Source organism: Danio aesculapii, chromosome 18, assembly GCF_903798145.1.
Source record: "Danio aesculapii chromosome 18, fDanAes4.1, whole genome shotgun sequence".
NCBI lineage: Eukaryota > Metazoa > Chordata > Actinopteri > Cypriniformes > Danionidae > Danio > Danio aesculapii.
In genome coordinates, this window is record NC_079452.1 from 42,739,504 (window position 1) to 42,763,837 (window position 24,334).

The following is a 24,334-nucleotide window of genomic DNA, read 5'->3' on the forward strand; positions in this document are numbered from 1 at the left end:
AAAAGACAAAGAGTGGATCAGTAGCTCCTCTGGCGTGCCTTCCTCGTGATCTCTCAGCAAGACGCCACCAGGTGTTACATAACTCTCTCTCTCTCTCTCTCTCTCTCTCTCTCTCTTTTTCTCTCGCTCTCTCTCTATCTCTCTTTTTTTCTCTCTCTTTCTTTCTCTCTCTCTCTCTCTCTCTCACACACTCTCTTTTTCTATCTCTCTCTCTCTCTCTCTCTGTTTCACACGTTCAGCTTCTCTCCCACTGGGAAACAGATTTTCTGGGCTCCCGTCTGCTCTCTACCTTCATCACTCGCTCTCTCTCCCTCTGCTTCCCAGAGTATTCGCTACACTTCTGCCATAATTACAGCAATTACTACAGTTTATACTAGTTACGTAAAACTTCTCCCATGTGAGTGTGTGTTTATCCCGCACAGTTGCAAAACCCCCCCCAGAAAACATGTCGATGTGTGATGAGAATCAAAATGAACAGGAAATGAAGGGAAACACTTCAACTATCATTAAGTAATGCAGTGGTTACCAAAGTGGGGGTCGCGGGACAATGACAGGGGGTCACTTCAAAAGTCAAATTAATGTTATTTTATTTTATTTTAACTATTAGAATTACCATATTTTAGCCATAACCCACAGAAGATAATAGTAAAAAACAACAACATACAAATAAAAAACCATCAGCCTTTACATTTTTCTTCATAGGGTTAGCATGTTTACGTTAGATTAACAACACAGCAATAACATCAGCTGCAGCAGATTGATTTATAACACTTTATGACACCTTTATGGCAATCAAATACATTAACAATAATACAAATGAATATTGAGATGATCTCTGATTATCGATTATCTCCTAAATAAACCAAGAATAGGGTATATGCCGAGCTAGTGTGTTTCCCATACTGATAAACTTCCAATGACCTGTTATTGTGAGTTTTTTCCATTTTATACGGTTCTTTTTACAGCATCGATGTTGTAATGTAATTCAAATACAATCAGTTAGTTCATTTAGTTGCTCAAGCGTAAAATGAGACAAAAAGCCATTTACTCGCACGTGCCCGTCAGAATCGGCAGGCTAGCGCAGAAGCTCCATTGAATATACTGGGGTAAAATAAAAGCTCATATTATAAAGACATGGCGGGGGAATATGTTATTTAATGCAGTGCTTCTTGTACAATCTGAGACCCACTTTATATCGGATATCACTCAGCCAGTGGAGATTGCTGATTTTTAAAGAAAACAGACCTTAAACGCGCCGATTTTGCATTGGCATATAATTCACCAGAAATTATTAACCCAGGTTACTGGCAAATTAAAAGTCCTATTAGCATGCTTTGGCATATACCCCATATACTTGTGCTGAAAACATTGTGTCCAACAGTTTCTTTAGCTGAGGTTAATATAAAATTAAACAAATGAATATATGACTATAAAAATGATGTGGTTGTTAGACTGTTGCTGTTTTTTGTGCTGTCAATATTCTCATGTTTATATAGGCCTATTGTAATATGAGCAACGCTTGCATATTTATAACCACTTAAGTGGAATTTGGGGGTCAGGGTCGCGGGCTGAAAAGTTTGGGAACCCCTGAACTAACGGACCTTTATTTCAGTGTATTTACTAACACAAACAAGCAATTGCTAATGTATTTATTACGGTATTAATTCATCTTTGTTAACGTTAAGTTAAATAACATTAGTTGTTCTTGTACACTCATGTGCATTAACTAAAGTTGAAGAGCACAACTTTGGATTTGAATAATGCATTAGTAAATGTTGGACTGTGATTAATTAATACTTTACAGGATTATCCCTACTTAGTTAATGCTAGTAAACGCATTAACTACCAAAGCAAGAATTCCCTTTTTCATGCACAAAAATTGAAAAGAATTAAGCATAGCAAACAAAAAATTAAGATTAAATATTTGTTTTTCTTTTTTAGTATTATAAAAGACTGTTGAGTACATGTTAAGCATTATTACATTTTGCTCAGATTTGCATTCATTGCATGAGGTAAAAGAATTTAGCTTCTTCCTCAGTTTGTAAAATAAAATGAGAAGTGTTTAAGTTTTCAGCTTTTTAAATCCACAAGTGAAAGTTTGATTACATTAAGATTGCACTGACTCAGGCCCGTAGCCAGCCTGGTGAAAGGGATGGTTCTTTTTTCTCAAAGTGGACCTTATTGCAGTTATTTGCTTTTATTTTCTATTTATGATGTTTAAATGCTGCATTTAGTGACATTTTAAGCACTATTTTGAGCTGGATTAATTTGTCAGATGGTCATCATAACCACACTTTTTAATGTACTAAACTTTTTCCTAAAGATTTAGAGTAAAAATACTTATATATAAATACTTATAAAAAAACTCAAATGTAATACATCATCGTTAGAAAAAACATTTATCTGTTAAAGTTTTAAATTAAAAACAAATAATAAACTGAGCAGCACATTCAACGTTTCTCAGTCAGAATTTGGCCATTTGAATATTGAACAATTAAAACATAAAAATAATGTAGAGTAACAATTTTTCTGGCCTCTTTTGTAAAAAAAAAAAAAAAAAATTAGAAAATTCATTTATACCAACAATAGCCAAATAAAAATTATAATTAACTTTAAATTTGTCCACTTTTGGTGCTTCACATCTTTTTATTTTATCACCTTATATTTTTCTTTCAAGAGTTAGGTCCAAGATTTACAATAAAAGTTACTTGTAAGATACAGTATAGGTCAGAGAAAGATGACTTCACTTATGTCAGATTCTGCTTGGGGTTATTTTCATAATTTATGATGGCTTAGCAGTCAAAAAAGGACAAAAGAGCTCATGTATGGACCTTTGTCAGTGGGGGTGGGTCTTTCGAACCACCAAAACACCCTTTGCTACGGGTCTGCAGTGATAAATTCTTATAGAAGATTTTTTTATTTTAAGATGGTGTCATTTACATTTGGATCACTGATCATTTAAAGGGATGACTGAAAATCGGTTATAATTTATGCATCTTCACTAGTTCACTTCACTGGTTCGAGTTTCTTCTGCTGCACACAAGAGAAGAAATTTTGAAAAATGTTGGAAACCTGTAACTGTTGATTGCTGTAGTATTTTCTTTTTTGCAATGGGAGTCAATGGTCACAGGATTCAAACATTTTTACAAATATCTCCTTTTGTGTTAATCAGGAAAAAAAGCTGGTAAAGTTTGGTGGTTTGAAACCACTGGAAAGTAAATAATGAGTACATTTATGTTCATCCCTTTAAGTAAATGCTTTTATATCATTAATTATGTTTATGAATAATAAACAGTGTCATTTAAAATTTGGTGCAGTTAAGCAAAACAGGAAATACAGGAGAAATATGAATTATATACTTTTCAACTTTACCATTTTATTAAATGATAATATGTAAATTATACTCTGATGGCAGAGCTAAATTTCATTGCAGTGTTTTCATTAAAAAAAGGTAAATGGTAAACAATAATGTTACAGAAATTAATGTTATAAATTTACATATTTAATTTAATTTTATTAAATAATTATATTGATTTTATTTATTTTGTATTTTTATTCATTAATTAGTTTTATTATAATTTTTTTCTGTGAATTTTAATGAATAATTTTTTTACATTTATTTTTATCCCTCTTTTGTGTTGTTCAGGGCAGTGCACTGAGGAAGATTCTCCTTGCACACTACTTCGGGAACCACACCAAAGCCCTGGAGTACAGCAGCAGCAACAGCTCATCATCTGGAGGTGCGACTCACAGAAGACTCTCAGCTCTCCATATATTCTTACAGTCACATAACATCTGCACTTCTGTCTTCTGTCTGTATGTGTGTATAGGTGGCTCTCCGGGACAGGACTCTGATAAACCAGGAACAAGCTTAGCAGACAGCCAGTGTGTGCTGGACAATGTCGGAGCGTCCGAGCTGGTCGTCGACCTCATTGTCAGCACTAAGAATGACCGGATCTTTGAGGAGAGCATTTTACTGGGCATAGCACTGCTGAGAGGAGGCAATACACAAATTCAGGTACACGCATGTGCTGTTAAAGAGGTCATGAGATGTGGAAACACAGCGGCCTTGATTTAAAAAAAAAAAATTGAATACAGACAAAATTATTTAAAGCTTTTCACATTTTAGAGAACAAGCCCCAAACCCACCTCATAACAGGAAAGAAACTCATAAAATGCGATGATATATACAGTTGAAGTCAGAATTATTAGCCCCCCTTTGAATATTTTCTTTTTTAAATATTTCCCAAATGATGTTTAACAGAGCAAGGAAATTTTCACAGTATGTCTGATAATATTTTTTCTTCTGGAGGAAGTCTTATTTGTTTTATTTCGGCTAGAATAAAAGCAGTTTTAAATTTTTTATAAACCATTTTAAGGTCAAAATTATTAGCCCCTTTAAGCTGTATTTTTTTTTTATTAGTCTACAGAACAAACCATTATTGTACAATAACTTGCAGAATTACCCTACCCTGCCTAGTTAACATAATTAACCTAGTTAAGCCTTTAAATGTCACTTTAGACTGCATAGAAGTGTCTTGAAAAATATCTAGTAAAATATTATTTACGGTCATCATGGAAAAGATGGCCATGGAAGTTGGGGGAAAAATAAACAGGGTTAATAATTCTGACTTCAACTGTTTATGCAATTGTACACAATCATGTACAAATAGTTATTCATACTTCTCCATAAAACCATTCAGACAGACACATAATTGCAAAAGCAAACTCAAACATCTGCATATACTGTAAACATGCATAATAATCATTTTCGGGATAAGAGAATAAAATTGAAGAAAATGCCAAAAGTTCTGAAGTTCTTTTTAAAATATTTATTATTTCTAAATTAAACATTAGCTTTAATAAATAATTCATAATAAACAGTTTCTTTTGTCTTTGCCATGATGACAGTACATAATATTTTACTAGTTATTTTGCAAGATAATAGTATTTGGTGTAAAGTGCAATTAAAGGCTTAACTCAACCCCTTCAGACCAGAATTATGTTCCAAGCTTCTGAAAAATGTAAAAGTATGTTTTCACAGCTCTTGAGGCTCCTGTAAATGAGGTAAATGAAATTATAATTATAAAAATTCAACACCCTTTAAATATATACATTTTTCTTGTCCATTTCATTTCATTGAACCTTGTTTATAACAAACGTTATCTTCATCTTATTCATTCATTTGAGGCAAAGTCTAATGGAGTGTAATGGTCTTAAAGCAAATATGAATGGAATATGTAAGTTAAAAATGTTGTCAAATGGTGAATGTTGTCAAAAAACTTACTGGAATGCACTTGAAAATAGTTTGTTTGCTATACAATGTTGTCAGTCAATCAAAACGCTGTTGTACTGACAAGCCTTAAAAGACCCAACTCTTAAAATCTTTTAGCCAGGAAGGTTAGAACGAAGGTTGAAAATAATTGTTTTTCTGTTTAGATGTTTGTTTGTTTTATGTTAACTTTACTAGCAGTATAAGCAAACTTCAAGAAACTGTTTTTAAAAATCCATGTCATGACCTCTTTAACTCATTTATAACTGGCCATCTTGAAAACCTAGGTGATGGTTTTTCCTATGCGTGTCTGTGTAGAACTCATTTCACAATCAGCTGCACAAGCAGAAGAAGTCGGAGAAGTTCTTCAGGGTCTTCTATGAGCGCATGGAGCAGGCCCAGAAGGAGATCCGCTCCAGCGTCTCCGTCAACATGTTTGAGCTCAGCTGCAGGAAGAGGGAGGAGGAGAGCGAGGGCTCCGGGATCAGACACAAGAAAGGTACATTGAAGCTTTCACTAGAAATATGAGGGAAATAGATTTCAACAGGGTTTTGCATTGTGAAAACTGAAAAAATCGTATCCAGATACTGGACAGGTATATGGCAACAATATTTCTTAGTAACATTTTTCTCTAAATGTTTTTTTGTGGAGGCTTCTGGAAGTTCAAGGTCATACACTAAGTAAAGTAAATACACTCAGTAAGAATGGAGGTTATATCGGTTATGATTTGCTTCTTTATTCCAGTCACCAGGTCCAATAGTACAAAAGACAGATGAAACAATACAATCAACAGAATATACATTAAAAAAGACAGTTATGCCAATATTTCATCAAAGGTGACCGATAATCTGCCTCAGTAATCCTGGAGTTTATCAACAACATTAAAATACTATTCTGAGAATTCTCCAATTGACAGATAAACTTATAGATAGGGTTTCAACAAGGTCTTAAAAAGTCTAAAATTTAAATATCGAAATTGTAGGCCTTAAAAAGTCTTATGTATTATATAATATAATGTCTTATATATTTTTGCACAGGTCTTATTTTTCCAATGTCCATCTAATGCCCATTTCAATTCTTTTTTGTTTTTGTTGCTTGGTTTTCTTGGTGTTGTAGTTCTTTATTTTAATGTTACAAACATATTTTTGTCGCATGTTAGCAGACCACTGTAATCCACACATGTGAGTCCACATGCTGCACTATCATAGCACTATCATTGGTTGCAGCACATTTATAAACGCAACACTGACAATCCATGTCTCCAAACAATTCTTCTTCTTCCACTTGTTTTAATTACGGTTGGCAACACAACGTGGCGTCTTTCTGCCGTCTGAACACTGTACAGGTAAAAACAGTCTTCGAAGCTATATCATGCATATTGATGAAGTTGCATCTCGTTCACAATACAGCACACTGATTGGTTCGAACCAAGCCTTTTTTTTTAATTAAGGATGAAAGCTCAAAGACGTCATGTTGTACCCGCCGGTACAGACAGCCAGTCTACATGCTGGAATTCACACGAGGATCTAATCGCCGTCTAATCTAATTTCTTTTCAAACCAGAAGAATGAATTTGCTTGAAATAATGCAAAAACAGCCAATTTTCACTTTTTTTTGTGAAATATGTGTCCTAATAGTGCTTTTAGCTGCGTGGGACATATATATGGCTGTCAACATCTCACAAAATGGGTTTTGGTGTTTTGTGACCTTTTAAGATTTTGCATTTAAACATTGTTTTCCATGAACTAAAAGTAAAATAACTTAAAAGTGATTTTCTTTTCTAACTCTGGCAATATGTCTCCAACAAAGGAAGGTCCCCAAAAGACCACAAAGCAGGTGGGATGTCTTCAAACCTAAAAATAAACCTTTAGAAATCACTTCAGTCTCTCACTGAAAATAGAGTCGTGTCCTAATTGCAATGTTCTGCTTTATCATGCTTTAACCTAAAAACAAATCGGCATAGACTCTCTAAATGACACGCTACATCTGAAATAGAATATGTCTCGTGAATGGCCTGTTTATCACAAGCCATTGTGCCTTAATACATAGCTGTTCATGTGAATGCGGTTCAGGCCTGAGGCAGTGTTAATAAAGGGACAGTCAGACATATGAATACTATCTGTCCCTATTTCAACTGCTGAGATCTATATTCTCAGTCACATGAGGTCATGTGAGCAGCGTCTAGCACTTTATCAAAGGCCTGCTGTTAAGAAGCAGTGTTTTATTTAACACATCTCATTGAGAAGGAAAGGAGTCCAAGTTCAGCTTGTGTCAGTCGCTCTACTGCATGAGACAGAATCATTTGATGGAGAAATATCTTTGGTTACTTTCTAGTTGAGTTTTAAGTTAAAAGCTTTAATTGTGATGAAAATACTGATTTCTCTCAATAGCAATGGCTAAAGCATTTACCACAAATTATTTTGAATTGATAGATCAATGCACCAACATGCTGAGTCAAACTGAGAAAACAGTTTGATGATTAAGAATTTTCTATTTATTAAATTCATTCATTCATTTTCTTTTCGGCTTAGTCCCTTTATTAATGTGGGGTCGCCATAGCAGAATGAACCGCTAACTTATCCAGCATATGTTTTACGCAGTGGATGCTCTTCCAGCTGCAACCCATCACTGGAAAATATCCATACACACACATACACTATGGACAATTTAGCCTACCCAATTCACCTATAGCACATGTCTTTGGACTTGTGGAGGAAACCCGCGCCAACACGGGGAGAACATACATAAAGAAATGCCAACTAACCCAGCCAAGGCTCAAACCAGCAAACTTCTTGCTGTGAGGCGATCATGCTACCCACTGCGCCACCGTGACGCCCTTTATTTATAAAATATTGGTGAAAATATTAGATATTTATATATATATATTAATATTGAGAAATACTGTTTACTAACTTGTTGAACATGTGACCAAAATCATTTAAAATACTGATTCATTCAGGAACAAACTGAACTCACTGAGATTTGTTCCTGAATGAATCAGTATTTCAAATGAATCAGTTTAATATTTGATTTATTTGTTTTTTTTTCTGATTTGTTTAAATTTTCTGACTTTTAAATCCATCTTTAAAACAATAAATAATATTTAGGCCCAATCCCAATTCTACTGCTTAGCCCTTGTCCCTACCCCTCATTTTGCACTTTCATGTGATGGGGTAGGGGTGCCCAATTTTTCCTTAGCTTAAAGGTGTAGGGCTAAGAGGAAGGGCTAATTAGTTCTCGAAACTGAGATGTTTCAGGACTACACTCCAAACAAGAGGTACGAAAAGTTCCCAGACTACACCAGCTATAAAAGCGTTACAACAGTTATAACTACAACAGTATTTTTTGTGGGCTGTTAGCCCAATCCTCAACCCCCAACCTGGAGGACCTGGACAATTTAGCTTACCCAATTCACCTACGGCACATATCTTTGAACTGTGGGGAAAACCGGAGCACCCGGCGGAAACCCACATCAACACGGGGAGAACATGCAAACTCCATAGAGAAATGCCAACTGAACCAGCCGGGGCTCAAACCAGCCACCTTCTTGACGTGAGGTGACAGTGCAACCCACTGCGCCACCATGTCACCCCTTTGCTATCTGTAATCCATAATAATAACTCTGTCCCGAATACCATCATAAAAGTCTAGTGGCTGGGAATGAGCTTTTTATAGTGTCTGGTAACGTTAATGTTATTTTCGTGTGTTTATATAAATGAATATGGCCATGGTCTAAATACACAGAGTTACGATCTTATTGCCATATTATATCGTTATAATAACATGATATCGTTGCCTTCAGTGATTTTTCCTGAAATAAATACCTAAAAATAACGCAACTGGAATAACTGCAGCAGTCGCCATCATATGAAGTAAGAGATTGTGATGACATATGATGATGTGTGCAGGTGCTGTAGTGGTGTCTCATTTCTTAGGGGTATATTTTAAAGCCCTTCCCCTTCACACACTGTTTCAAGGGCCAGGTGAAGGAGTAGGGGTACTGGAGTAAAATAGAACTGGAATTGGGCCTAGTACTAAAATCTGAAGTATAAAACAAACAAAAATACAGAAAATCATTAAAATGAATTTAATTATTTAAATAACATTTCAAATAAAATAGAATGTTAACAGACAAACAAAAAAAATAATAAAAGCTAATAAACATTAACATATTATATCCCTCAATTACTGGAGACTTAATCAAATTCATAAACAAGAATTAAGAAATTCCCTGTTAATTTAGAGGAGACAGACACTCGATTCAATCTACAGCGTGAAGCTAAACACACGCTGCAACGGAATGCAAAAGAGTTTTTCATCTTAGAATTATTCGAACCGCAGCCAAATATTCAGTGACTCATGGTGGTCTTTCGGTCATTATAATTGATCGAAACTAACTGTATTAAACAAACCAATTCTTGTATATGACAATTTCATAATCTAAATGTATTTTTTGTTCTTGCCAAATGAAGTGCGAGACTCCTTGCACCTCAGAGAAGAGATGCGGGGTCAGCTTAAAGACGCCTCCTCTGTGACCTCCAAAGCCTACAGCACTTTTCGACGAGAATGGGATCCTGACATTGAGGCAGTGGGAACAACAGGAGACGCGACTGAGGAAGTGGTCGAGGAAATCCAAATGAGCCAGGCGATCACCATCATGAAGCCCATCCTACGCTTCCTTCAGCTGCTCTGTGAAAATCACAACAGAGACCTCCAGGTGATCCAAAAACTTTGATCCATTTTATTGCTCATTGTTTTGACTCTGAGCCATTTTATTATTTCTCATGTTAAACCCCACAAGTTCACCATGTTCTCGAAACTACAATCCAGGTTTCGTGTCAGAAATTCAATCCTTAAATTAAGGATTTTCTCCAATGTGACGCCAATAAGCACCTTGTTGTTAGAAAAGAAATTTTGCAGCCGAACAGATTCAATATCTTAAGGGACCCCCGACCTAGTATGGACGAGTCTGTCTAAATTGAGATGCCAATTACTGCCACTCAAAACTTGACTCGTGTTGTAAGTCCAAATTTTCTCTTGTATACAGAACTTTCTGCGAGATCAGAACAACAAAACCAATTATAACCTGGTGTGTGAGACGCTGCAGTTTCTCGACTGTATCTGCGGCAGTACAACGGGAGGCCTGGGTCTGCTGGGGCTCTACATTAACGAGAGGAACGTGTACCTGGTCATACAGACACTAGAGACCATCACAGAGTACTGCCAGGGTCCATGCCATGAAAACCAGGTATTGATACGCCATTTTTGTTGGAAAATAGTATCAAATGTCTTTTTGTATGGAAAAGTAAGTCCAAGTGTTATATTTAGCACTATAGCTAAATGCGTTTCTTTGTTAATGGCTTCATAATCAATATCACATGAGTAGCCATACAATATGGCTGTATATCAGTTTGGCTGTGATTTGCTGTACAGTAAGTTATCATACCCGTATTGGTGTACAGTATATAGGCATATTGCTCCAATATGAGTCTGCTATTGTGTTTATTCAACAATTTAAGAGCACAAGTGTGATACAACAATACAAAATTTGACATGCGTATTGCATTATGTAGTGTATTATAATCAGTGATGGGGAATAATGATGCTATGAATAAATGATGAATAAATAAAACGTTACTAACGGCGATACTTTTTCAGTAGTGAGTAATTAAATGAGTTACTGTTTCCCTTGTTACAACACCGTTACCATAATTGAGAACACTAAATCGGTTTTCATGTGAGCAGTGTCTTTCTCAGCTATAGGACCTTTCTTTCTCTTGGGTGGGTGTGTGTGTGAGATCGGGGGTGGGGCGGGACACATAACCAACCAGTGATGATGATTGGTGTGTCTTTCAACATGTTGTAACTGAGAACATGATGATTGGCTCAATTAGAATATATTTTGTTTGCCAATCAGAGGTTGTCCCTCACATTGTCCCACAACAATATTCAAAAGGGTAGATTAGTGTACAATGTTTTATATTTATTTTATATATATTTTATACAAATTAGATTTTTTTAAGTAATGCAACAATTAATTTCGCTGGTAATTAGTTACTTTTAATATTGTGTAACTCAGTTACTATTTGTGAGAAGTAACTATAACTAATTACTCTTATAAAGGAATGTGCCCAACACTGATTATAATATCTTAGTAATGACAAAACAGAGACTCTTGCTCATGGATCTCAGATAAAAAATATAGTCATTTATAGTCATTACTATGGTGTTTTTAAACCATAATAAAATAAACCCTTTGGTACTGTATATATTATAATAATTACTTCAGTATTAACAATATTTTGTTAATAATTGCTTCTGCATACTGTGTATTAACTATAGTGAACTGATAAATTGTAATATTTTAGTTTACTTTAGCTTTTACTACAGTAAACTGTTTGTGTAGTGTAATATACCTTATAGTTGTAGAAAACCACAGTATTGGGTGATTTGTTTATATTGTTATAGTTGTTGTGTGACCACAGCCACTATAGAATTAATAAAACAGATTAATTATCTAAGTATTTCACTGTAGTATGGTTCAAAACTTACTGTATTTATGGTAAATCACCATAGTATTTTTTTCATTTGGTACATTTATTCAAAGTTATAACAGCAAATTGCATAATCAAAAAAAAAAAACCAAAGAAAACTTTAAACTAGAGTGCTTTAGTAGTATGCGAGAGAGTTTTTTTGCCTCTCTTAATATAAATGTTTTTACAGTATACAGTAAATGTCATTAACCACTACTAACAGACTATTTTGGAATACAAAATACTTATATTACTTGCTACTATTTTTAAAAGTATATATAATTTACTGAACAACAATTAATAAACAACAATATGATGGTAAGATGGTAAGCAATTCTGACAGAATTTCTTAATTTTGAAAGATTTTAAACACTTAATTTATATACGGTTATAAAACCTTACCCTCAGTCAAATCTGTTTGCTCTGGAACAAATGACAGATGATTGCAAACAAATTTTGCTGTAAGATATAAGCCAAATGAATTATATTTTATGTTTAACCATGATAGAAATACATCAGAGCCACCAGTAGATTCCAGAATATGTGTCCATGGTAATGCTGCTCTCAATGGGTACATGAGTGATGAACAGCCAGTGTTGCACTGTTTCTAAACTCATGTTCAGAAATGTTGAAATGCATTTTCAAATAAAGCCTATTCTTATAAAAACACAGATTTGACATTTAAGCAACAACACTCTCCTCTAAAAATCAATTCAACAACTCAACAACAGCAGTATTTGTCAAACTACAATGAGTTTACTCATCGGCATATACAGCCAAATGTGCGAAACTGCTACAAGCAGTGTGAAAACCAACTGTGAAGGGGTTTCAAAAAGTATTTCCAATGTTTTCCATGCAAAGAATAAAAAAGTACATTGTCGTGAGTATATCAGGGCGTTGAATTACTTTCAATTAATAATTTGCTGGCTGCATTCACAACGCAGCCACCGGTATTGCTAATAACAAGGCTTTCTCTATTCTGCATAAAGACTCTTTAATAAATAACAGTTTGGGATCACAGATTATGTTTTTCCTCCTCCACAGTCATGCATAGCCAGGCATGAGTCAAACGGCATTGACATCATCATCGCACTCATTGTGAATCCAATTGATCCACTGGGAAAGAACCGGCTTGACCTTGTGCTGGAACTGAAGGTACTTGTTTGTGTCTGCAGTTAAATAAGAAGGCAGTTGATTTACAGTACAACAACATTTTACAGACAACAAAATGTTTCGAAGCATTGCAAATCTTTAATTATCTATGTAAAAGCATCTGCATTTTAGCATCAAAAGGAAAATGTGCACACATTTTTTACATTTTTACATTTTACTTCAAATCATCTTTTCTTTGCATTTGAAAAAATCAGAACAATGCCTCTAAACTTCTCCTGGCCATCATGGAGAGCCGTCAAGACAGTGAGAATGCAGAAAAGATCTTGTACAAGATGAGACCCAATGAACTGGTGAGCTATAATACAATTCAATGGTATATCAACATCTTTAGTACCTAAACTGACTGATTATAGTTAGACAATTTGTTATCAGCCAAAGCATGAAATTTCCTTGCCATACATGTGTTAGAGTGACATTCTGCTGCTCCATCAACAGGTTGATGTGATAAAGGAGGCTTATGTTCAGGGAGAAGAAGAGTGTGAAATTGATGATGAAGCTTTGGATCTGATCAGATCTAAGGATGTTGGCCATAACATCTACATACTGGCCCATCAGGTAAAACTTCAACCTTTGCAAGTTATTTCCATGTCTGTGTTCACACCAGGAGATACATAGAAATATTTAGGTTGTAACTGGATATTTAGTATGTTATAAGATCTAATTGTGATTAATCACAACTATTCTTTTCCATTTCTTTAAAAAGAAAAGAGCAGAATACCGTTTTGCAATGTGTTGTTTGTGTACATGGAAAAAATAGTAATCTCAATGTCAATTTTATTTATATTGCACTAATAAACACAACCAAAGGTTGACCAATGTGCTGCACAATACAAATCACAAAGAGAAAGATAAAAAATTATAGCTGAAACAAACAATTTCAGAGATGATATAGATCTAATACAGAGGGGCAGAGCATTCCACAGTCTAGGACCAGCTACTGTGAAAGCACAGTCACCCCTGCATTCAGCCTCGATATAGGGATGCATAATAATCTCTGGTTTGATGACCAAAGAGACCGACCAGGGGTGCGTTTCCCCAAACAACGACGTAACTCGCGGCTGAACTATCATAGTACGATGCATCGTTTGGGAAAAGAACAATGCAGTGATGAGTGTTTCCCAAAAGCTGTAGTTTCTCTGTTGTAGATCCATCGTTTGAACAACGTTAGTTGTAACATAAAACGTCCATAATGATAAACTTCTTTAGAGAAGAACCCCATAATTTCTTTGTGCAAATGTATATTGTTTTACACGCACACGCATTTGAAAGAAATCCAATATTAGTTTTGGTAAAACATGCACTCATTTTCCATATTAATTGAAATATATGTAAACGGTACATATAGGGCCAATGTTTCCTTTACAAATATTATTGAGAACATTACATATTCTATTGTAAAACATAAAATCACTTACAAAAGCTAACACGTATTCTAATATCATATATAAATCATATAAATAAAAAAATAATGAGGCTATTTATTGAGAAATTAAATGTAATATTTATTATTTATTAGGAAATAAATTCCTACTTTAATGATAATATTAATAATATTAATGATGATGATTTATTATTATTATTATTATTATTATTATTCAGTAGAATATGTTTATTTATTTATTTATTTTTATTTTTTTAAAGTCTACTTTTACAATTTGACACATGCAAACCACTGCAGAAATGTTCTAACTAACAGGCCCATGTCATATACAGTACAGATATGTACAGTACATTGCAAATGTTCATTGGAACGATGGATTTGAGAAATGCCAAATCAACGAACTATGTTTGTAACGACGCAACTTGTGACTTTAGTTGGCTAACCATGGTTTTTGGAAACGCACCCCAGGCTGATGTTCAGTTAACAAGTCTGACAGATAAGAAGGTGCCAGGCCGTTTAGAGAACAGTTTTAAAAGTGACACTATAATGCACAGGCAACCACTGCAATGAGCGTAAAACTGGTGTGATGTGGTCATGTTACCGGTTAAAAGCTTTGCAGCAGCATTCTGAACTAACTGTAAACGGGATAGAGATGTCTGACTAATTCCAAAATATAGTGAGTTACAGTAGTCCAACCTAGATGTCATAAAAGCATGAATTCCTTTTTCAAAATGTTTTCTAGATAGAATAGTTTTGACTGTTTTAAAAGTCAGAGCTGATAGAAGCAGGATTTCACCACTGCATTTATCAAATCTCAAGCCATCATCAAAGATAACACCCAGCCTTTTTATCCAAGACTTCACAGAAAAGCTTGATTTAGCAAGATAGACTGTTGGTGCCCTAGAAGAATTTGATGGGCCGAACACAATTAAATATCCAATATAGTACAATGTGTTACAGTAGCACGTTTTTAAAAGTATTTTTTCAGGAAAATAGAATGTGTGTATGTTTTAAAAGTTTGATTGCATGACATTTCTAACAAAGTTTACTTTGAGATAAATTTTCACTGATCATTAGCTGTTGTTTTGTTTGTTTAAAAGGAGTTTTTAAGAGTTTGTGAAACATTAAACAAAATTTTAACCGAGGTATTTGTGTTTCACATCAAAGAAGGCAACATTATCTGTTATTCCATGGTCTGTTGAAATTATTGATTCTGATTGGCTGTAAGGTGTGCAGTAAAATCTTTTAATGCACAAGTAGTTCCAGTCACTTTTACCTGCAAACATTAGTAGTCTTTAGGGCTGAATGTTATTAGAAAAGTCTGACATTGCGATATTTTGTTTTTCTGTGCTAAATATTATATATACAATTTCTGCAGATGATACAATATATATATAAATAAACAATTTCATCAGATGACTTAAAAACTGCTATTTAGAAAGAAGTTATTAATTTAGATTGAGTGGAATGATTCTGTAGGGAAGTGAATCATTCATAAAAATGTCAAAAAACGAATTCCTTTTAACTATAATAGAGTAAACTTTTACTCTGCATAGTTAAACTCTCCAATACTACACAATCCTCATGTGTCTGTTTCTCCGGGTCAACTATAATCACAACTCAGCATTGCAGATTCTGCGATGACTATTGTGAATGTGCACATTTAGATATCAGTGTGCTATATTGTGCAGCTCTAGTAGTAACTATAGTAACCCAATGACAGTTACCTAAAGCATCACATTGGGTGGTCCTTTGTTTTTATGATGTGCATTAAAATCATTTAATACATGTCAATTAGCATATCCTTTAATTAATGTCAACTGTGTGTTTTATATGCAAAGTATAAACTGGCTGCGGATATTTGTGTTTTTAATAACTGTATTATGTGTGTTTGTGTAATGCACTGTAAAAAAATAGTGCAAAAACGTTTTGTGTTTTCTTTAATTAATTTAATTGCAGCATGCATTTGTGGGAAGCTTTTATGCTTTCAAAGCAATTAAAGTGAATATATTTTTTGGAATCTGAAGGCTCAAATGTAACATTCATAAACACATTTAGTTGTGGTTTAAAATGTTGCCTTGTGAAAGCCAACTGAATCAAGATGAAATGCACCAATTATATCCCAGTTAAGAAAATCAAATGATCTACAGATATTAAAACACCTACAGTCTACAGTGCAAAAAAATAGCTTTTCTTACTTTTTTGTCTTGCTTCTAGTCTAAATATCTAAAAAATCTTAAATCAAAAAGTGTTGTCTTGTTTTAAGAAATAATATGCTAAAATTAATTCAGTTTTTCCTTAAAACAAGCTAAATAATCTGCCAATGGGGTAAGCACAATAATCTTGTTTATCCTTTTGCTGTCAGATTATTTTGATTACCGCATTAGCAGATTATTTAGTGAGGAAAAACTCACTTAATTTAGCATATTATTTCTTAAAACAAGATTATGGGTCCTATCAAACACCCGGTGCAATAAGGCGCAAGATGTGTATGGCGCGATTTGATACTATTTTCAGACCAGCGCAACAGTAATTTTCATGTTTGCGCCACGTTATTAGGTAGGTGTAAATCCCCAAAATTGAGTGCTGGCTAACAGGTTAAATAGTAAATCCATTTGTGCCACTTTGTGGACTCATGGGTGTGCTGGTCTAAAAAGGAGGTGTGTTAAGGTGCATTGTTGACACATTGCTATTTTGAGAAACTGAAATAGACCTCACCATTGACCAACTAAAAGCTAGTCTAAAGCCAGCACAGAGTGCGTTAGTTATGCTTTTTTCAGCTTATTTATGACAATTTGCCATTGTATAATGTTATTATTAGTAGTAATAGTATTTATTATATGCATATTTATATTTGTTTTAATAAAACAAGTTTAGATTTGTCCATCTGTTGGGTTTTGGAGATGGATCAACAAATGAGGCATTAGAATAGGACGTGTGTTTGGATAAATTGGTTTTTGACCACACTTCATTATTATTGTTCATTTATTCGTTTGCTGGAAGTTTAGAAATAGTTTTGAAACAAATCTTTGTGCTTATCAAATAAAATTATATATGTAAGGTAATGGATGTCCTGAGCGGAGTGCGTACAACACTGTTTTCTTTATCCATAAAATCAAAGGAATCAAGTAAATTGTAAAAGTAAAGAGAAAGTAAAGAGGCCGAATGGAGGCTCGTTCTTTATCCTCGCTGTAGATCGACTGTTTAACTGTTTTCTCACTAGTGAAGCACTCAGTTTTTTTACTTACAAAGTCTGCCATGCAAATAGCAAATGCGCCATGGTGTGACGCAACTGATTGTTAGGGAATGGGAGATGAGACCAAACTGATTGGTTTAATGCACACTATGCTCAAAACACACCTATAACTCATTAAGGGTGCTTTCACACTAGCACTTTTGGTCCACACCCGGGTTCGTTTGACACAAGGAGTAGGGTACATTTAGCTAGTGTAAACGTGTCTTCTGAACTCGGGTGCACACTTGTGAACTGTACCCGAGTCCGCCTGAAAGAGGTGGTCTGGGGTACGGTTCACGCGAACTCTGGTCCGGTTCACTTCTAATATGAATGCAATCGTACCAAATAACGGAAGTGGACTGCTAACTGTATCGTTTTCATAACGCTCATTCGTGTGTGTGTGTCTGTGTGTGTCTGTGTGTGTCTGTGTCTGTGTCTGTGTGTGTGTGTGTGTCACATACTGTACCTTGGTGACAAGCGGGACTGAGCCAGGGCAATCACAGTGATAATGTCTGCTTGTCTCCTCCAAAAACAGCTTCTGCAGACATCGCGTTATGTTCTAAAAGTTTATATATATCTATATAGGCAGATAGATGCGAGTCGCTTTCTGTACTGTATGTCCAAAACCAAAAGATTCAGTAAAAGTTGAACGACCATGATGTACAACGTCTTTCCATTTTGGCACTTTGCTTTCATGTCCATCACCTAGCAACAGCCATTCACACAAGAGCAGCTCGATGACGCAAGCATACCGGGGTTCAGAGGGAAAAAAGAGAGTGTGAACACAAACCAACCGAGTAGGTGGCAAGCGGGAACAATCGAACTTGGATACGGTCCAGGCAATTGAAATGTGAAAGTACCCTAAGAGAATAAGCACAACCCTGTTAGACCATCCGCTGGGGCGCAGAGCATATTTTTCTGTCCTTAAAATACTGTAGCAAAAGTGGATTCGGACACGCCCTTAATGTTTTTGTGCCATGTGCTTTAGACTTTTTGCACCTAGATTGTTAAAATAGAGCCCTATATATTTTGCTTGTCTAGAAAATATTATTTGATTTAAGAACTTTTATATATTTGGACTAAACAAGACAAAAAACTAAGTAAAGCTTTTTTTGCATTGTAGTATAGTATGAATTCAAATGAATAGATGTATGGTTCAAATGAAAGGAACTGAATTGGTTGTGCTGTATGCAGCACAGTGCATTAAGCGATAAAAAAATAATGAGGATAAAATAGAATTTAGTTATCTTTAAAATTGAAGTTTTAAAAAAATGGAAAAGTTCTATGAAGAAGTCTGCTGTGAGGAAATCCTCAAGTCAGTTGTGCATTTCTCAGTTTCAATCTTCATTTTCACTTCCACACACTTTTCCTGACAGCCGCAGCCATCTGCCAGACAGTTTATTTCTGTCTAACAGGCTGCTTTCAAAATGACATAATTCAGGTGTTCCTCTATGCCCACAGACGTCTGAGAGAGATGACTGAAATACGAGTATGCAAAACTCTCCCACTGTTAGCTAGCTTTTAAACTCTTGCCATAGTCTTTGGGTCGATTTTATTTTTTGGTTCAAAATTCTTCCTCAGAGCCCTGTGGCTGTTTTAAGTGGACACCAGTTTGAGAAACACTGCCCTATGGCTATATGATCTAGTTTGGCAGATTTCGCTTGAGCTGGACCATCTGCACAATGTTTGTCAGTGTCGTTTTCCTGTGTAGTTTCTCATATATAGAAAACAAGCTGAGCCTGAGGCCGTGAGAGTCATGCAGAGAGAGAACGAGAGGGAGTCAAAGCTGAGGAATAATCCCACATCTTTTCTATTGCTGACTGTGAGAAGAGATCGAAACAGAAATTACTTAAACAAGGATTAAACATTTATAGTTATTGATTTTTAACGTAACCATTGGATCTAGTGTAATAGTGCACACCCCATCCCCCCCATACAATTTTATATTTTACTGTTTAAGAAAATTCTAACACTATTCTCGTACTATTACTTATAGAAGACTTACAATAAAATGTCATTCTGTATAACAGTAGTTATGCGCATTTAGAATATACACATTAAAAAATCAGTTGATATAAATGCCCAGATGCCCATATGTTTTGAAAATGCGCACAAAAACATTTGCTCATTACTGAGTAGGATGAATTTTTTTTCTATTAGAAAAGATGCACATAAACTATGATGGAAACTCTTTTACTGAACAATTTCCAGTATGCGCATTAAAAAAAGGTCATGTGATTTTGTTATAAGAGATCATGTGATGGTAAAAATGTGTGTGAATGGACAAGCCAGCAGGATGAGCACACTGTAAAACATCTGAAATGTTGTTTTGGTCATTCTAAAATGCCTTAACTGTTTCAGTATTAATGTTATTATATTATTAATTACCTCCAGAACTCTCAAGAGCGTCTGTGCTCCGCGTTTCACGCCTTTAAACGCCACCACTTGCTCATTTTGGGTCGCCATCTTCCTCTAAGGCGCAAGTAATTTATTATATACGGAAAAGATTCATGCAGCTTCTCCTACCACAGCAAATTCCGTTTTTATTGTTGATATCTGGCGCCAGTTAATCAGTTAGTGACATTTTAGTTCTCTTTGACTAATTGGATGGAAATGCTGCTTTATTAGCACGTCTTTTATGCGATATGTAAGTTTATTAGAATTTTTGATTGAAACATTGCCATTGTAGCAGCAGATAACTTGTGTGAAAATTAAATGTCTAAATATAGATGAAAAAATGATGCATCATGATTCAGCACGCCAGATATTTATGTAAACTGACACAGGATACATATTCTGAGCTGTATTTAAAAAATGACCCCCCCCCCCCCCCCCCCATTAAAAAAAAAAACTGGTTTATCACTCCTGAGTTCTATTTTTCTAGCCACACCCAAGCATGATTACTTCTACTCCTGTTCACAATCAATAAATCACTTAAATGTTACCTAACTGACAAAGTGAAGTAGACCAAAAGATCCTCAAAAGGTAACTGAAGTGTTACAGTATAAATATAAAAATAATCTGTAACAATTTAGTTTAAGTACCAATTCTGACGCCTGATTCACACAGGGCGTGATTGTCAATGCTTGATGGAGGGTTTGTCTGAAGCTTGGTGCTAACGTGATCGTCATGTCACTGTAACCAAATGAAATTAGACTGCAATCGGCTACTGTTTAAGCTGGGGTATTTGCATAAAGCGATCTGATTGGCTGACATTTCCATTGGTGCTTAAAATTGAGAAATTCCCAACTTCTGCAGCAAGCAACACCACTAACAGATCCACAATTCAGTTCGCTTGACGCTTGACATCAACCATTCAAAGTGAATAGGAAGCGTTGATGTTGATGCCCCATGTAAATCGGGCGTGACTATTAGTAAATGGATAATAGACTGCCTATTATCAAGATATTGGCTCTTTATTGGTACACATTCTGTATGATCTTACTTTACATCCCTATTTCTACCTAATACCTAAACCCATCTTCAACCTTAATAACTAATAATAAGCAGTAATTTTGGAGTTTATTGAGCTAAAAGCTATAGTTAATAGATAGTAGAAAGCTAGAATTATTATATCTTAAGATAAAGTGACTAAATAATCATAGGCATTTAGTCACTTTATTTTGATGGTCTGTTTGTTGAATTTAGGTTACATTGCATCTACTGTACGTACATGTCAACTAATTCTCATTAGATGATAAGTAGACTGTTAGGTTGGGGTAAGGGTTAGCATAAGTTGACATGTACTTGAATGTTTCTTATAGTCAGTTAAATGTCTGTTGAAGGAGCAGTATCAACAGATATTAAGCAGACAGTCTACTAATACTCAAATGGACCATCAAAATAAAGTGTTACCAGGCATTTGTATCAATTTTTAAAGTATTACAAACTTTTTGTTAGTAAATGTGTGAAACCTAGTGAATTAAAGGATAGTAGCAAATGATAAAAATGTTAACTGATTAATTCATGTTTAGGAGCTGCATTGTGATACTTTACAAGTAAAAAGTCTTTAAATATGTCTACAAATGATTATTTTCTAAATTTGCCTAGCATTATATATTTTAAAATATTGTTGGACTGAAAATCTATAAATCAGGGTAAAAGTGTTATTACTTTCCATTTGAAGATACATGAGCCCACAGATTCGATCCAGTTATTACTTTTTTTTTCAACCATTGATCGGCAGCTGAACATGTGAACTTCTGTTCTTGAGAAAAGTGCTCAACATCTGCAAATGTGCTTTGTGCTTCAGAAAGTCAAACTGAATGATGAGACCGTAAAACGATTTACACAAAGAACATTCCCACGTCTTTCTTTCTTTCTCCACTGTGGTTTCAATTTGTTTTCGTTTGCTCAGCACTGTTGGCGTGGCTTAACTACAGTGCTGCAAAAACAAGATCCTCCTGTGTTTACTTGTTACATGACAAGCGAAATGACATTATTTGGTGTCACTTCAGCTCTTTATTGCGTGTCTTGCTCTCTTCAAGCTCGTATAAACAGTTTCCCGATGTTAGCTTTGATCTGAAATGAAAAGGACACTGGGAAGGTTATTGAAACAAACCTCAGCAGAGAGATCATTTATGGTCCTTCACAAATGAACATGTAAATCCCTTTCTCCCATTTACCACACTGAGGCCATTATGCGTTGAAGGGACACAGAGGGTGTGTGGAATGATTACTTGTTTTTCTCAAGGACGTTTCCTTCTCTCTTTTTAGACGGGACGCTAACTAGTTTGCTTCAATAGAGAGATGTCTTTACTTATAAATGGCCTTTTTTAAGGAAATGGATCTGTGCTTAAATGAATGGCTTGGATCTTGCGTAGCGTCATTGATCGCCGGTTGGCCTTTGATCTTGTCATCTGTTGGAAATGATTTTCCGAGCGCTGTTTTTGATTAGCTTGTGTCTGCTTGCTGTTGTCTCTCTAATGCATCTTGGCTACATCACTGTGGGCATTCAGACATTGAGATAAACATCAGAGTTCCTCTGCGTGGGCCGCTGTTAAAATGTTTTGGTTTTTTGAAGTAATCGGATTGATCAGTCCTGACCTCTTCTGGATTTTGGACTCCTCCACAGGTTGCATTGGCATTATGAAGCTGCTAAATCGCTAATGTGATTTTTCGCGTTGGTCAAGTCACCGCCGTGTCACTGATAGATTTATCGTCTTGTTGCGGCTTCAAGCACTTTGTTGGCTCTGAAGTTGACTTTTATTAAAGTGCACAGATTATAGCTTTGTTGTGGTTATATTAAGGTAGTTTTTAATGCCTCCATTTATTTTAAATTGTGCAGATTTTATTGATGTTTTCAATTCATCTTTATTTTTATAGCACTTTTACAATGTAGATTGTGTCAAAGCAGCTTCACACAAATTATAGTGAGTAAAATAGTGTAGTTCAGTTTTCAGAGTTTAGGTTCAGTTCATGTGTTTTAATATTCACTGCTGAGAGTCCAAACACTTCAGAGTAATCTATCGATGCGCAACTCTTTAAGTCCCGACCTATGCACGCCAGTGGCGACAGCAGCAAGGAAGAAAAAACTTCACCAATGGGCGAAAGTGAAGGAAAAAAAAAACCTCAAGAGAAACCTGGCTCAGTTAGGCACAACCATTTCTCATATGGCCAAACGTCTTGTGGAGAGCTGTAGTCTAGGCGCCGGAGGCTGGAACACGGTGGACGTCAGCAAAGACTCGTCTGTTGCTGGAGTCTCACAGGATCAATCTATCATTGATGTAGAGCTAAACATTAAATCTTAACTAATCAAAATCCATCATAAAATGATTAATGATTGAAACACTTAGTCAATAAGACAATTAAATGGGAAATATAGAATTTCTGAAAAGAAACTTAATTTGATGCCATAACAATTCATAGTCCACTAATGTTATTTGAGTAAATTATTGAATTATAATTTAGATTATTAAAAAAATCAACAAATCCAGAATTTTTGTTTGTTTTATTTTAATTGTTGAAATTTAAATCAATTATTGACTTGTTAAAGTGTAAATAATTCATGTTCACTCATGTTTTTCTGCCTTTTTAACTATGCAGCAGTCGGTCACGCCATGTCAAAAATAGTTTGAATATCATTTTAAAAATGTCAGAATTTAAAATTGAAGCTTTTGTTTCTTATTGAAGGGAATAAACCACAACACTTTGTCTAATTATTGAATAGTAAGTGAACTGAGGAATGTCTTTTTATTAAATGTTAGGTTTTAACAAATAAGTGTACGGTTACATATAAAAATGCTAGCTGTGAAATTGTAGGTTTCAATGTATCTTCATTGTAATCAAATAATAATAATTCATTCATTCATTCATTTTCCTTCTGCTTAGTCGCTTATTTATTATGGGTCGCTGCAGCAAAATAACCCACCAACTACTCTATCATATGTTTTATGCGGTGGATGCCTTTCCAGCCACAACCCAGTACTGGGAAACACCCATACACTCTCACATTCACTCACACACACACACACACACACACACCCACACACTCATACACTATGGCCAATTTAGTTTATCCAATTCAGCTATAGAGCATGTCTTTGGACTTTGAACTGTGGGGGAAACCGCAGCACCTGGAGGAAACCTACACAAACATGGTGAGAACATGCAAACTCCACACAGAAACGCCAACTGGCCCAGCCAGGACTCGAACCAACAACCTTCTTGCTGTGAGGTGACAGTGCTAACCACTTAGCCACTGTGCCGCCCCAAAATAATAATTCATAATATGTAAATAAA

The 24,334-nt window shown here is 35.2% G+C and overlaps 1 protein-coding gene across 1 annotated transcript in view; it reads left to right on the top strand.

The window, feature by feature from the left end:
- itpr2 (inositol 1,4,5-trisphosphate receptor, type 2) overlaps positions 1-24,334 on the top strand; it is a 176,602-nt gene that overhangs the window by 104,767 nt on the left and 47,501 nt on the right. The window contains exons 38-45 of the mRNA XM_056478765.1: positions 3,647-3,740; positions 3,831-4,018; positions 5,591-5,771; positions 9,744-9,988; positions 10,319-10,519; positions 12,849-12,959; positions 13,172-13,267; positions 13,413-13,532. Coding sequence (XP_056334740.1) covers positions 3,647-3,740; positions 3,831-4,018; positions 5,591-5,771; positions 9,744-9,988; positions 10,319-10,519; positions 12,849-12,959; positions 13,172-13,267; positions 13,413-13,532 — 1,236 coding nt within the window. The remainder of the gene's footprint in view (positions 1-3,646; positions 3,741-3,830; positions 4,019-5,590; positions 5,772-9,743; positions 9,989-10,318; positions 10,520-12,848; positions 12,960-13,171; positions 13,268-13,412; positions 13,533-24,334) is intronic.